Genomic DNA, 15500 nt, shown 5'->3' with positions numbered 1-15500 from the left:
ACCCAGGATGGGGGGCCAGCCCATCGCAGGGCACACTCACACACCATTCACTCACATTCCTACAGGCAATTTAGCAATGATTTTAGCAACTCCAACTCTGTGGGGGGAAACCAGAGGAAACCCCACGACGACATGCACTCCTATGGGCAATTTAGCAAGTCCAATTAGCCTCAGCATGTTTTTGGACTGTGGGGGCAAACCAGAGTACCTGGAGGACGACGACATGAGGAGAACATGCAAACTCCACACACATGTGACCCAGGCGGAGACTCGAACCCGGGGTACCAGATGTGTGATGCAACAGTGCTAAACACTGCACCACCATTCCACCATATATATATGTGAGTGAATGGTGTGTGAGTGGGCTGGGCCCCCATCCTGGGTTCTTCCTGCCTCGTGCCCATTGCTTCCAGGATAGGCTCCAGACCCCCCGCGACCCAGTAGGATAAGTGGTATGGATGGATGGATATGATATATATATATATATATATATGAAATGTTTCCTATTTCAATGTCATGACTCCATTTATAACCATCTGGTGTTGATAATAGTTACAGAAACACCATGACAGTCATATGTGGTTTCAGTGCAGGCTTTAATAAATTTAATAAATAAATTAAGAATTTTGGACACCCAGGGAAAACATTGCCTCTTCCCCACAGCAGTTGTGAAAAGATGCGGAGTAATGCTGCACAAATGTATGCCAGTTGCACCAGTGCCTACCCTTTGGTCTCCAGCCCCTTAGCCTGGATGTCTGCCTGCGTTCATGGCTGGCACTCACTGTGTTTCCCCCCCTTTTGTTCTTCTTTTCCAGATCAAAGTTCAATGTGGTCTAAGCTGTTTTGTGATCCACAAAATGTGATGCAAAGAAAGTTTAATATAACTGACTAACCAGTCACAATCCATTCATATTGTTTTCTAAAAAGTCTGCTTTTTGTCAATAGAGTATTTTAAGTTAATGCAAAACAAAATACAACAAATCCTAGAGCTGCCTGTGGAAATTTAATTGAGAGTAATAAAGAGTATGGAATAGATAAAATTATATCTGGAAAGCAACTATGGTATAGATAAAGCTAAAATATTTCAGATTAATATTTAATATATGTTAATATAAGGTCCATTTGCTATTAAGAAAACATTTTTATCCATCTTCTGTGGTCTGTAGCATCAGGCAGGGCTGGCACTGGTCCCAGGAAAGACAGGGACACTGTGGAGGTGAGACGCTAATCAGGAGGGGGGGTGGGCTCTCTCAGCATTGGGAGGCTGATTGTGTATCATGAAAAGGGACACTCTGTAAAATTTGCTGACCTGGGACGGGGGAGCCTTTGGTAATTTTGCAGTAGCTCCCCTGTCACGGTGGGCCCAGGGGTGAATGCCCCTCCGTCCCACTACTGATGCCAGTCCATTGCTGCTTGGAAAGCAGCTTTCAAAAGATGTGCTGTGCATGGGAGCCCAGTAGGGGCACGGATACCCTGGCAGATTCAGGGAAACTGGCAGTTTACAATTATATAAAAACATGGACTGATGGGGGGGGGGGGGGGAATCTTACTACTAATTTATGTCTATGTGTATATAAGGTAAATTTTGTCACATAGTTGGTGGTTTTGGCCAGTCTTTTCCTGATCAGATCTACTCTCTAATTAGGCTACATTCTTTGGGATAATTAGGGAAGAGTCAGTTACGTTGCATGAAGGGCATGAGCTCGTATCTCAGAAGGCTTGGATTGGGCTCTGTTTGCTGATGCTTGGCACGATTGTTCACGGCTAGTTAGCTTTCACTGGGGTTCTCTGGTTAGAAGCAAACTCCAAGTCTTATCACACATTCTCAATCACACTGGGGCCCAGCATTTGATTTTCTGTCGCTCTGCAACTACTATCCACATGCGTAGGTTCAGTCCACTTAAACAAGGCAGTTCAGTATTAAAAATTGCAGATCCTAATAAGATTATTGTGAAAATACTGCAACCCCTCCCCTGAACCTTATGGCACGCAACAATACAGGCTAGAAGAAATCTGAATTATAAATCTACTGTATTATATGGACTATATTATGAGGGTCTTAAATATGGTGCAGACAATGTATTCTTCATAGAAGCGGATTTGTAATCCTGAATTCAAGATTCTGCAGGATGAAAGATTCCCAAAAGTCATAAAAAGCTAGTTGCTTTCCAGACATATTTGTCATTGGGGATTTGCATGTTTCTCATTTCACCCACTTATACAGCTATTTTCATTGACTTAAGCAACACGGGCACCCCTGGGATCTCTCTGGTGACAATTCCTGATCATTACTCACTGCTTAGCCTACAAATCAGTGGTTAGACTGTAGGGCCAATAAAGCATGATTATTTACAAGATTACTGCACTTTATAAATGTTGAATAGGCACTAATGAATTTTGAACACTAAGAATTCACAATGACTATACTGAAATGGTACAGTTGAAATGCTTCCCAGTAAGTTTTTCCAGTAAGCTGCTAGTTCATTAGAAGCACTGCAGATGTGTTATTAGTAGTTAAACAAGTCACATATATTACTAATTCACCCCAAAGCCTACATTGTGGTCTGGGCCTTCCTGTGAACATTCCCACTGCAGACCAGATGTTACTTTGCATCCATTTTCACATGAATGAGAGGTTCCATGTAGCAAATTTAATGGCACACTTTCAATTTGCATAAAATACAGGTGAGGTTAAGAAAAAGAATCTGGTTGGTCGTTCCTCTATTTACAGCTATCATTGTTTGGGTTGTTACATCACCAGTTTCCCATGATCCTCTTCCCTTACAAACCACACTAGATCTCTCTGCTGGACTGTTACACAGACACTGAGAGTCTAGACTGCCGCTACACATGCCCCCGCCCCCCCCCCCCCCCCCCCCCCAGATGCTATTGTTTTTGATAATCATGCTACATTTGCTTCTGCTGAGTCCAGAGAACACAGTGTCCTGTTAGATACCTCCCTGGCTAGACTCCACTGCTCCACATGTTACTGAAAGTCCCCATAACCAAAAGATCAATCAATATTTTCTTATTGTAATGTTTTGTATAGCATATTGAAATATATCCATAAATAAAAGTGTGTCCCACAAATTGACAGGTGGACCAGGAAAGGTTATACAGCACATGGATTATAACGTATATGCAGTGCTGACAGAAAGCCTTGGGATGTTTGCTTAATTCTGTAAAAATGCTGTAAATTGATTCATTTAATAACAAAACTCCATTGTGCACAAACCTTTTCTTTTTATTAAGTAATTATATTTTTGACTGACTCGTTCAGTTCTCTTCTTAACATTTTGCTATTAATTACAACTGTAGTTTTTAGCTCCCAAAGAATTACTAAACACAAATGTTGGGTGTTTTATATTATGGTAAAGGTGTTACTAATTAAAAAGCAGCCAATGAGACTGCAAGTCGATGAACCTTTTAACACAGTTCAAAATTATAATTTTGGTCTAAATTTATTACTATTTGAAGTGAATGTTTTACTTAAAACTATGGGTTGTTTGCAGTGTGATATATGGTTTTTATAAACAAATTTTTAAAGTAATGATTTTTGTTATAAAACTGATAAATGTGTAATATACTCACTGAATTAAGTACTTGAGCACTGTATTACTGGTTATACTACCATGCTGTATGTAGTATAATAGTAATATTTTTACAAAAAAGTTAGAATAAAGCAGCTTGTTCGTCAATTTACAAACATGTTAGCATAAAGAGTTTCATATTTTTTTCCAAAGCGATAAAAAACAGGAAACACAAGAGAAAAGAACAGAGGCCATCAGGAGACGCTACTGGAGAATAATGTCTGTGTGTTAATAAGCCACTGGGCACTTTCACAGAGTTCACAGTAATATCTGTTGATTACAGCCAATGGTTATTTGGTGATTCTGGTCATGTGACTATAGGAATGGATTAGGGAGAACCAGGGCCTCCGGTCAATATATGACCAAAATAAAAGTGTGATCTGATCTGATCTGACTGGACAGGGCAATTCTGCTACCACATGTAGCCTTTGTAAAAAAATAGGAAATGTCCCAATGGGTTTGGGTGGAGTGTGCCTCTGTGTGTTATTGGGTTACCTCCCACGCTCGCGCAGTGAAGTTCAAATCCCACAGTGATTTCAGTGGGTGTGAATTTTGGGGAAGGCCCTTAGCCCCAATATCTGACCTCAAGCTTTCCTCAGAAATTGCTTTGGACAGAAGCATCTAGTGAGTAAATAAACGTAAATATTTCCTAAGCATGATCTGCGCGTGCTGGTCCATGCATCCGACAGTTCTGGCCGCAGGCCTCATGTCATCTGTGATTCATCTATATCACTTTCAAGGCATAATCAGTCACATCTCAAAAACTGAAATATAGCTGAAACATTTATTTCCTACATGAACAACCCTTTTATATGTGATAACAAAGAAACTGTAGCCATCAGATATTTGCATACTGAAAACTCCCATTATCCACAGCCAGGTAATGTGAGTGAGTGTGTGTGTGTGTGTGTGTATGCATGTAGACGTATATATTCATGTACATACAAACACACACACACATACACATATATATATAAATATATATATATATACACACACACACACACACACACATATATACATATGTGTGTGTGGATTATGATTATATTACATTATGGGATGTTTTGAGGACCATTCTCCAGGTCCCCACAAAGACACTAAAATCAAATCAAAAAACTAAAAATGCCCAAAGTCTCATATTTTGTTTGGTTACTTATGCTTAAGGTTAGAGCTGGGTTGGGGTTAGGGTCGTCATGTTGGGATTAGAGATTTCCCCATAGAAATAAATGGAGAGTATATATAATTAAAAAACCTGTGTGTGTGTGTGTGTGTGTGTGTTATGGCTATGCCATCGGACATAAAAGAAGGCCAGGAACACATGCAAAGTAATGCAGGCACACACATTTTGGGATGTTAATTCAAAATACTGCTTATGTTATGAATGATTCAGGTGTTTAATAAATGAGTTCCACATTTAACTTTTGTTAATTTGCGAATTTATTGTCACAACTATCTCTATTGTTACATTTAATGATACACTGTAAAAAGAAAACTTTATCTTTAATGTTACTGTAAATATTTACTTAATTATCCTGAATGGTAAATGCATGTAATATTTTAGAATATTCGTAATAAAAATTGAAAACACTGTGACCTATCCTCCTATCCTATAAGACACACATAATCCGCCATCGCTGGAGCAGGGGGTTTAAGGGCTCAGCAGTGATATCATTACATGGGATTTGAACTGGCAGCATTCCGAATATGAGCAGAGCTTCAGAGCCTAGAGCTACACACTGCCCCCTAGGCCTCAAGCCTGTAGTAATGGTGGCAGCTTTTTCGGCTATGAACATTGTGCAAACAGGACTGATGGATTCTCCAGACCAGGGGGAGGCAACCCTGATCCTGGAGTGCTGGTATCCAGCAGGTTTTTCGTCCTACCTGATGAACCACACCTGATTTCAGGCATACAGTAACTCATCAGGTGGGGTAGAAAATCTGCTAGGTACTGGCACTGCAAGATCAGGCTTGCCTATCCTTGCTCTAGACTCATTCAACATATTCTGTTGTGTGGCAGAGATCACATGGATGACATACAGCGACATCCTCAGCTGGTCATGGAACTCCATGTGACAGGAACTCAGGGGGCACCGATACATACTCTCCTAGCAGGTGGGCTTCCCAGCAGCTCCAAAGGCTGAGCAGATGACCAGCACCCAGATATCTCCAGCTCCACCTGGCAGCCCCACGACTTCCATTCTCAGGCACAAACCAACCAGTAAGTTCTCACTTCACTGGACCATAATAAAATCACAGAAACAAAATATTATCAAATTATTATTTGGGACTGTGTCTACTAATGGAAAATATTAAGATATTAATGCCTGTACTTTACAGTGTAAAGTGTAAATACACAACTGTGAATACAGAATTGTATGGATGTCATAATTCCAGTGTCAATATCAGCATCTATATAGGGCCGAAGTACATAGAGTTCAAATCCATTACATTCATCTCTGTTACTACTAGTAGTAGTAGTAATAATAATAATAATAATAATAATAATAATAATAATAATCATCATTCAAAGATTAACACTGCCAGAAATTAACTTGAATTAATTTTGCTGTTAGTATAAAGTAAAGGTTTAACTTCAAAAGCTACGTTAAAATTAAAGCTTCACTCTCTTGTTATTGGATTGCTATATGCTGGTATATTCTATTCACCTCTACTTTGGCCTATCACCAGCCTGTCGGACTGCATATGACGGCCCCCAGGAAGCAAGGGGCAGCTGACCCGCGCTCCTCCGATGTGTGTCCCCCCCGCTGCGTCTTCTTGGAAAGATGAGCTGCTGTCCCTGCGAGGAGGCTAATAAGGGCCGATAGGGAGGAGCTAAGCCAGCATTCTCAGAAAGCGATTCCCTGGAACAAAGTAATAATTAAAAACCCGTTTCAGACTTTGTTTTTAATTTAGGCTGCATTTGGATTCGTCTCATTGAGATTTTCATGTCATATAAGGCATACGTTAAGTGAAATCACTGAATACCTGATAATCGTCTGACAGGCCTTTGAGTGAGACTTACAGATCTCCTCCCACGCTCACGCAGTGAGCATAACAGGACGACATTAATACATGCGGCCATGTGAAAGTCAATCTCATTTGTAACTAAGTAGAACAGCCAGTAAGTAATTTCACGTTTACTTTTCAATAAATTTGTACGTGAACAAGAAAACGTGTTTGTAATACTAATTTTGACAGCTTTATCGGATAGTTCTTGATTATGCTTTAAAATTAATTAAGATGACAAAATGAAATGAAGTTAACCGAATAGATGGATGCATTTGTTTTAAAATAAGCAGCATAGAAGTAATTTAATTGGCACTCATTTAACTTTTTTTAACACTGCAAATATGCACATTATACAGCAAAGACGTTTGGCCCTGTGTTCCCTAAGGTCGATATGTTTACATTAAACTCATTTATGCGAAAACATAACCACATTAACCAGACTAGTGACCTTTCCTTGCATATGCGCCAGTTTTCCTAGAAGCAGCCATTACTCTAAGCATTTCACAAAATTGTCAATCCGTCCGCAGCGCGCAAAAGAAGAATATCCTTACAAATATAGGAAACTGCTAGACAATGAACAGATATAACTTGCCTTCTCAAACGTAGGTAAAACATATATGAATTATTCAGACTGCATTTCTGTTCAGTGGGCCAGAACATTATGCTGGAAAATATGTTTGGAGAGTACACACAATCACTTTGGGCAGCAAGTTTTTCAAAAGCCGCAGAAGGGACAATGTGACTTAAGTTCGGTTTAATTTGAATTAATTTGATTCATATGGTGTAAATAAGCCTTACACAAGTTGTCCTGTACAATTTATGCACGTGATCTTTTTGCTTTTTCTCACTGCTACACACGCTATAAAATCTTTTCAAACTTCGCACGTCTATTTTTTAATATAAAATCAAATGCACGATTTTTGGAATTTTTTTGGTTTTTAGTAATGAAATACTTAGTTGAAATATAGGTCGTATTGTCACATCTGGGCTTAATTGTCTTACTTTGTGATTGGTTTGGCAGATTATTGCTTGTTGGTTCTAAAATATTCCTAAATCTTAAATGCATTTCTCACTGTTTTTTTTTTTTATTATTAATAAAAGCTTGTTATTGTAGGAATGAACAAAACTGGGTTAGTCTCTAAGCCTATATGGGTTAGTCTCTATGTGCTAAACTAAAAACAAACAAAACAACATATTACATAATGCATTTTAAAAATCCATCACAAGTGCCCTTTAATACACCAAGACTGTGGGGACTTTACTATTTGTCTATAACTTTTTTTCGCCAATAACTAGCATATTCTTACCGTTTCTAGTCCTAGTTTCATGTGTTTTGTTTATTTCATTTAATACTAACAGAAGCCCGAGTATGTAGATATTTTTCATTAAGTAGAAGTCGATCGTTTTATCGGGGTATACTTGCATTATCTGCATTATCAACAATCGGATTCTTGACAGTCATTTATTGATTAACAACGACATTAGTCTATCTTCAACTAAGTGCGAAAAACACCGGCCTGCATGCCCACCGATATTTCATACTTGAGTCCTAAGTGCAAGTCACGTCTATATAGTAAACACGCTAACGCACACGCACTTGTTAAACTGTTCTGGCTTTTGGGAGAATATTGCCGATAATGGCCGCTGCATGCATATTTCTAGATTTCCTGTGTTCCATCGTTCTTGATTTTCAGCTTATTTCATTTTGAAGCCATGGTGATTAATCCAAGTTAACGATATGAAGGTCACTTCATCATGTAACAATACTTTCCGGGTTTAAATTACGCACAATCGATTTAAATGTAAAGATAATTAAACCTGCTAGATACACGATTAGACTTCTGTCAAATAATTTTTGTTCCCAGATCTTCTCTTTTAAGAATCGCAAGCTTCTTTATATTATCGAGATTGTATTCGCCATGCTCGAAGTAACCAGGAAGAGGTCGGATGTGTCTGATGTATTAAAATCTGATCGTTAATAATATTTCAAGTTCGTAAAAAGCCGAACACGGTTTACCAGCCTGCGGCGCAAATAAGTTACGGACACCTTATATTTCTGCTCATAACTTCTGCAGTATTACAAAGCGCCAAAATTTGAAAGGTGCCAAAGGAAAAGCGACCTAACGGTTTGGTTTGAGCAGCGATATGGGATTTGAGCTTCTAGGTTTAGCTTGCTTCATTCACTTCTTAATTAACATATTAATTATAATTTCAGATGCAAATACTGAAATGTAAAGCTCGGGGTGTTCAAAACATCAGAAATAAATTACTATTATATAGACACTGATAAACAAAACAGGCAGCAATTCGTCATAGGCTAAAATGCCTAATCCAAGATTCTGAAATTGAGATGACAATGAATCTGGTAAACCAACTATCGAAACGCTGCAGGACGTCAAAAGCCGTACAAAGTTTTGAAAGCGAAATTGAGCGTTTACCTTGGATGGGGTAATAGGTGTTCATATAAATATGCATTTAAACAATCTCTGGTGCCCTGTTCGCTGTAATTTCTTCGATTACACGCAGATCGCGACCGTAGAGATGACGATCGCGTCTAGATGTGACTAAGAGTGACTAATGTCAGACCATGTACCCATCAAACAGCATGCGAGACGCCCGAAAGTTTGATATTATGCACAGTTCATTTTTGCGTCTCCGTGACACTGCACGATCAGCAAGTGTGCCTGTGCTGCTTTCGACTGTGCAGCAGGCAATAAAAATAAAACGGTATTGTGTTTGTCGGCTAATGCTACTCCGTCAGCAGTGTAGTTAAAAAATGTTAAGCAACACTTTGTCTATTGTTTATTACAGGCCGCTCATGTTTAAAGAAATTCACTCACAAATTCTCTGCAGTGTACAGAGATGAGTATATCTTAAAATGAAATGTTAATTTACAATATTAAATTATGAAATAGAATAACACGTATTCCTTCTTTTAAAACAAAAACACAATATGGTTTCAGTTTTGTGGGTATAGCCTACATTTAGAAATGACAGTGACAACCGAATATAAGTTTACTCAACATGATGAAGAAATAGTTTCTTAATGAGTCTTTTGCTTTAAAATTTTGCGAGTTTTGAAAGAATCACACAATGTACACATTAAATAGCAATGTCTTTGGTCACATTTACAAGTCACATTAAAATGTTAATAATTTCTATGCTTTCACAGTTCAGTATTGACGAAATACTTATTATTTACAACAAAAGTGCAAATAAATACACAAAACAAAACGTATAAGGCCACATCTCTTCATCTGCAAGAAGAGCCGTACCATAGCACGGATGAAATTGTACAATAAAAACGAAATGAACATATTTAAATACGCATATGACGCATAACAATGCAAAGGAAGGGCAGGTAAAGTGAATTTGAAATCAAAAGCTGGGTAGCCTGTCAGACATTTTATAAGTGTTATTTACTAAGCTTGAGATACACGATTGGTGTGAAATATGTAAAAAAAAAAAAAGAAAAAAAAAACACCCTGGAAAACAATACAACTATGACGTACCTTCATTTTACCGTAATGGTGCTGTGGGATACCTTAATGTCACAGTGATAACGATTTGACCGTTTATGACTATCCTGTACATCGTATGTGACATGTGTGATGTGTATGTTTGCGTGCGTGCGTGCGTGTGTGTGTGTATGTATGTGTGTGTGTATATATATATATATATATATATATATATATATATATATATATATATATATATATATATATATATATATATATATATATGGGGCTCACTTTAAAATTCGATGTTATACAAATAAAATTATTTTTGTTTTGTGGTTAGGTGTGTTCATACAATTTCAAGAGAGGGCAGATTTCTTTTCCATAATTTGACCCGCCTAACATCATCTTTAAAAAAGAAAAACGCTTTAATTCTGAGATTGCATACGCCCTTGGATGCACTCTTTGCTGTGCGTCGGCACCAGGTCATCCGCCGTACTCCCTTGGTCCGCCGTGCACTGCTTCAGAAACTCAACCACATCCAGGCAGCCGGCCTGAGCGGCCAGGTGCAGCGGTAGGTTGCCGTCACTGTCCACCGCGTTGACGTCCGCGCCGTACTTCACTAAAACCCGTAGCGTGTCCAGGTAGCCATCCCGGGCGGCGTCGTGAGCGATCGTCAGGTCTTTCACCGGGTCGCGCTTATTCGGATCTGCCTTCGCTTCAAGTAACATCTCAGCAAGACCGGGGACACCGAGTTTCATTACCTGCAGCCAAAGAAATCAGATAATTACTGTTTGGGAGATAATACACTTAATTGGCACTTAGTAGTCTATATAATAAGAAAAATAATTTCCCCCTTAAAACTACGAAAGCTTAAATGTTAGAAATTTCTTATGTTGTACCTTTAATACAAAAATCAAATTAATACTATATTTAGAATGTTTACTAAATATATTACTTTAGTTTTGCATTTGATTTATATAATCTTTTATCAAAATTACACATTTTGAACACTGAAAGAAAGGCAGTGTCAATTGTGGAAATTTTTTTTAGCTGAATACACAGTTTAAGACCAACTGAACGTGGTGTATTTTGACTGATGCTTTACACTTTTTAAAATGATTTTTGTTAACCCTTTGCACGTTGTTCTAATGCATTTCAGATGTTCAGATATTCCGAGTTGTGTTCCTTGTAAGAATTGTCTTGCCCCCCCCCCCATCTGAATTGTGCAACATCTAGTTTTCTTAAGCATAAAATATAAAGCAGTGACATAAATATTAAAATAAAAAACACCTTCCTTAATTTTTAAATACACTTCCCTAGAATTTCTCTCAGTAGCTTCCTGCACCGTCTTACATCTTAGGCTGAAGATAAGTGAATATGAAATGTGAATATAATTTCATAATGAAATATAATATGAAAATGAATATCAATAAGATAGACTGAAGGTGGGCTCTTTGCACGGTAAATGTCAGTAATTCTGAGCCCGATGTGTGTGTGCATGCATGTATATACTAAATCCTAAACACACAGCATAATGCATCATACACACACACATTAAAAAATGACCAGTGTGCAACAAACCGGTAACCTACTGTTAAGCAGTTTCAATAACAATTAAACTAATCTGCACTACTATGCTCATTTTTTCAAATCACTCACAGATTCCTCTGAGAAATTTATTGTAAAACAAACCATTTACTTTCAATGTAGTTTTCCAATAATTTTACAATTATGACACATTTGAGCAAAACACGCATCTTGTTTTTCTCTAGTGAAAACACTGCTGAGCCGTGATAATATTTCCTCTGAAATGTTGTTTGCATCTTGCAATTACTCAGTTGCTAAAAACACCAGCCAACCCTGCAAAAACTTGTACAAATGCAATATTTGCTCATGCGATGTCTCCCTTGTATTGCTTTGTTTAAACAGTGTCCCGTCACATTCATAAACACACTTACAAAAATGTACACCAACATAATGTTGCTTTTTTTGCTCTGTAACTGTTCACCTGCAATATGTCAAGCAGCCCTGCCTATATATGGCGTATATATATATATTTCTTATTAAAGCAGAAAATAAATTTTTTCACTGTTCAGTACCTGTATATTTCAAAGTACACATCCCATTTTATACACCCCCACGCTCGGTAAGTGTGTAAGGTACACAGAGAGAGAAACACTGAACCTTATCTAACAGGCCTAATAATAAAAAATAATCATATGGAGCCAACGCATTTTAAACATATATTACAACACATGTAAACATATACTATTAATATTCTATATTTTTTAATAGAAATGTATTGTTATAAGGAGGCCCTCAAGAAGGTTTTTTTTCCAGTTTTCCCAATCTCATCTGCCTAGCAAGCACCTTGTTTATTTTTTAATAAACCATTTTAAAATATTGCATTGGCCTTTTTAATAAGTGCAACAAAATAGCATATGAGATCTCCTACAGTATGTTGCAATATGATAGACTGATTTGAACTGTGATTCTGATAGTCCTGACTGAAAATTTGCTCCATTTAAGTTTCTATATGACAAACCTATATAAGTGTTACTGTCATTTGTGCTTTGAAAAAACCTATTTATTATTTATAAAACCTATTCTGTGATTGGGCTGCCGTTCACCATTTTATGTACTAATTAGGAGCTAATTTGTCTTCTTATTGCAATATCATTACATAAAAGCGAGTTCAGAGTGAAATTTAATTTAGAGATGCCCCTAATCTGACAGTAACGAGTGCAGAATCTGTGGTTTATGCAAGGTAAATATATAAAATTTGTTATGGACTGTTTGAAAATAAAACTACGACTTAAATGCTGGTTTTGCAGGTGTTTTTTGATCACTGGGTGATACTAATTTGTCTACATGGCGCCACATTTACTGAAATAAAACAGCAATTTGCGATGTGCGTTATGGATTTCTTAAAAGCACTTGCCTGAAAGCAAAGTTATTCTATAACGTTATTTTCGCGGTAAAATCAGGTAAATGAACATGTGGAATATAGGCAAATGTCTACTGCTGATTTCATTTAGTAGAGAATCTTTTATTTCCTCCACATGCATGAGCGTAATAAATGAGAAGTCTCACGAGTTAAGCAAGAAAGGAAGAAAATAAACGCTAACTACAACGAAAATTATCCTAGTTCAGTATTATCGTCCTTTTTACTTGTATCACTTTAAATTAACGAGTAGAAAGTTTACTATGATGTGTATTAACATCTCACAATTCGGCCGAAAACCGAGAATATTTCAGTACGTCATTAAGACATCTTGTTTTAACGGTACACCAGCAGTTAACAGATAATCCCCTGGGCAAACCTCAGCAAGTCATATTTCAAAACCATACAAATGTGCAAGTGGTGGTCCGAAAAACGCGATACCAACCTGTAACGCCGTCCTGCCGAAACGGTTCGCCTTATTGACATCTGCCCCGCTTTGTAATAATGTTTCAACTTCTGACAAGTCTCCCCTTGCAGATGCACTGGTCAGCTTGTTTGCTTCAGTCAAATCAGCCATTCTTCATAAAAACAAACGATGGTGGCAGAGCAATTTTCAAGGTGGTGGAAAAAAGCGCTGCAGCTTAATTTAAGTGTGTACTCGCTTGTTTTCTTATGCTTAGACGTATATGATGACGGCGCATACCATAAGACTGGTAAATACACTACTTAGCAAAAAGAAACTGGAACCGTGCCATGATCCGCCTTCCGCTTTAAAACCATCCCACTATACAATCCGCATCACTTCAGAAAAGAGGGATGTTACGCTTTTCCCAGCGTTGGATGCATGTGCGATCACCTAAGGTTGAGAGATTGCATCGATCCGGGTCCTGATATACCCCTCATCTGGGGCCGGGCTGCAAGATGTACAAAAAAATAATAATAAAATCAGCAGCGGAGCTTACATGAAAACTGCTCTGTCCTTGCATCAGTCAACATCCTCGGAAGGCTGAAATCTTTCAGTTATGAAAGGAACACTCAATGCAACCCGCTTGTTTAAACAATCCAGCATGTGGAGGTATAAAAACGTGAGAATAAAACATCCACGCACAAGTTCAAAGAAAACGTACGGCATGGCTAAAAAAAAACGCCGTTGTATTTTTGATCATTCAATGCTTCGGCAAGGTAAAACGTATCCGGAAGTCAGTATTCATATGTTGATTGCTTGGAGAAAAGCAAAGAAATGCAGTATTGGCGGAAAAAATATCCGACGCATTCCCGATTGTAGTGCCAATAAATAGTACATATTTTACAGCGTTCAAGTCCACGAATGCGTCCTGCGAGGTTCTCCGCGGGTCACCGTCTGAGAAAAATCGCCCGGTACACAGGTGCATAGCGACCCAGCTACCACGTCCAAAAACCCCGATTTAAAAATAATCAGCTCAGTGAGGTAACGACATGGTTGTCCTTTCGGAGATGATTCCCCTTGATCGCGTCTGGAATTTCATACTGCGGGGCTGCAGGGGTTTATGGCAATTCGGTGTATTAAAAAAAAGGAAGATAGTCTGATTTTGTTTAACGAGTGGCTGTATCCAATGACATTTTAAGGGATGAGGTTTCAAAAGTTTTATGCAAGCTTCCCGCCCATTTTTCAACTGTAGAAACAGGGGAGTTGCTGAGAATTCGTCCTACTCGCTTGGCTCATTAAATATTGAGCGCTTGTTTATTTCGGTTAAAAGCGGGCGGACGGGACTCCGGACAGAAAAGCGCGGCCGGTGAAACATTGTATCTATCCGCAGACTTTCATAATTTACAATTTCCATTCCTGTTCAAAGGCGCTTTTTAGTGGCCAGATTTATGAATGACGATTACGCCTCTTATGACTGGCTCCTGCTGTTTTGGGAGGAGGCTTGCTGTGACCTGCAGAGAAATCATGAGACATTATAATAAAAAAAAATAATAATATACAGATGTAGAGTGCTTAAAATATATGATCCACTACGCTGGTTTGATTATCTGCGCGCCATGCAATTCCTCCGCGATGGCGAGGCCACTTTCCATTTTCAGTGATCTGATTGGACATTGGATATTTTTTTAAAAAGAGACTTGCTTTTTTCACTGACATCACTCCGTTTTGAAACAAGGGACCTCTAGTCGTCACATAACAGACGACGATAGGCGGGACTAAAAATCACCGAGGTCGAACTGAGGTACCTCGCCTGCAGCTGTCACAGGGCGAGCTCTCCGGTGATGTTGAGTTTCGGCACCGCCCACCCCGTGTCACGCTTGAAGAATAAGAATGTATCATCAAATGACCACAAAACAGTGCTTTTATTGGTACTTGAACCGGTCGAAGTTTTGCTTACAAAAAGCACACTTGAGAAAACTCAGATAGGCCACATATATGAACTGATTGCGGGATGGAACTTTTTAGCGATAGGTGAAATAAAGCAGCGAAGGACATCTCTCGCTTGCCTTCTTATACACATGACACGTGTT

General features: G+C 38.4%; 1 protein-coding gene across 1 annotated transcript; it reads right to left on the bottom strand.

Annotated features, from left to right (window-relative positions):
• Positions 1-9388: 9388 nt before the first annotated feature.
• On the bottom strand, positions 9389-15081 carry cdkn2c (cyclin-dependent kinase inhibitor 2C (p18, inhibits CDK4)). The gene is made up of 2 exons (XM_048976313.1): positions 13450-15081; positions 9389-10821 (listed from the first exon to the last, which is right to left on the bottom strand). Exons 1-2 carry the CDS (start codon positions 13579-13581, stop codon positions 10486-10488), a joined length of 468 nt encoding a protein of 155 aa, XP_048832270.1. The 5' UTR covers positions 13582-15081; the 3' UTR covers positions 9389-10485.
• Positions 15082-15500: the final 419 nt, after the last annotated feature.

Source organism: Brienomyrus brachyistius, chromosome 15 (assembly GCF_023856365.1).
Source record: "Brienomyrus brachyistius isolate T26 chromosome 15, BBRACH_0.4, whole genome shotgun sequence".
NCBI lineage: Eukaryota > Metazoa > Chordata > Actinopteri > Osteoglossiformes > Mormyridae > Brienomyrus > Brienomyrus brachyistius.
The sequence above is the reverse complement of the archived record's forward strand: the minus strand, read 5'-3'. Positions and strand labels throughout refer to the sequence as shown.

Bases quoted from the DNA above. Each gene is read 5' to 3' on its own strand.
- cdkn2c (XM_048976313.1), bottom strand. From the start codon at position 13,581: ATGGCTGATTTGACTGAAGCAAACAAGCTGACCAGTGCATCTGCAAGG. The intron at 10,822-13,449 runs GTTGGTATCGCG...CTTTGGCTGCAG, and splicing joins TCGGCAGGACGGCGTTACAG to GTAATGAAACTCGGTGTCCC.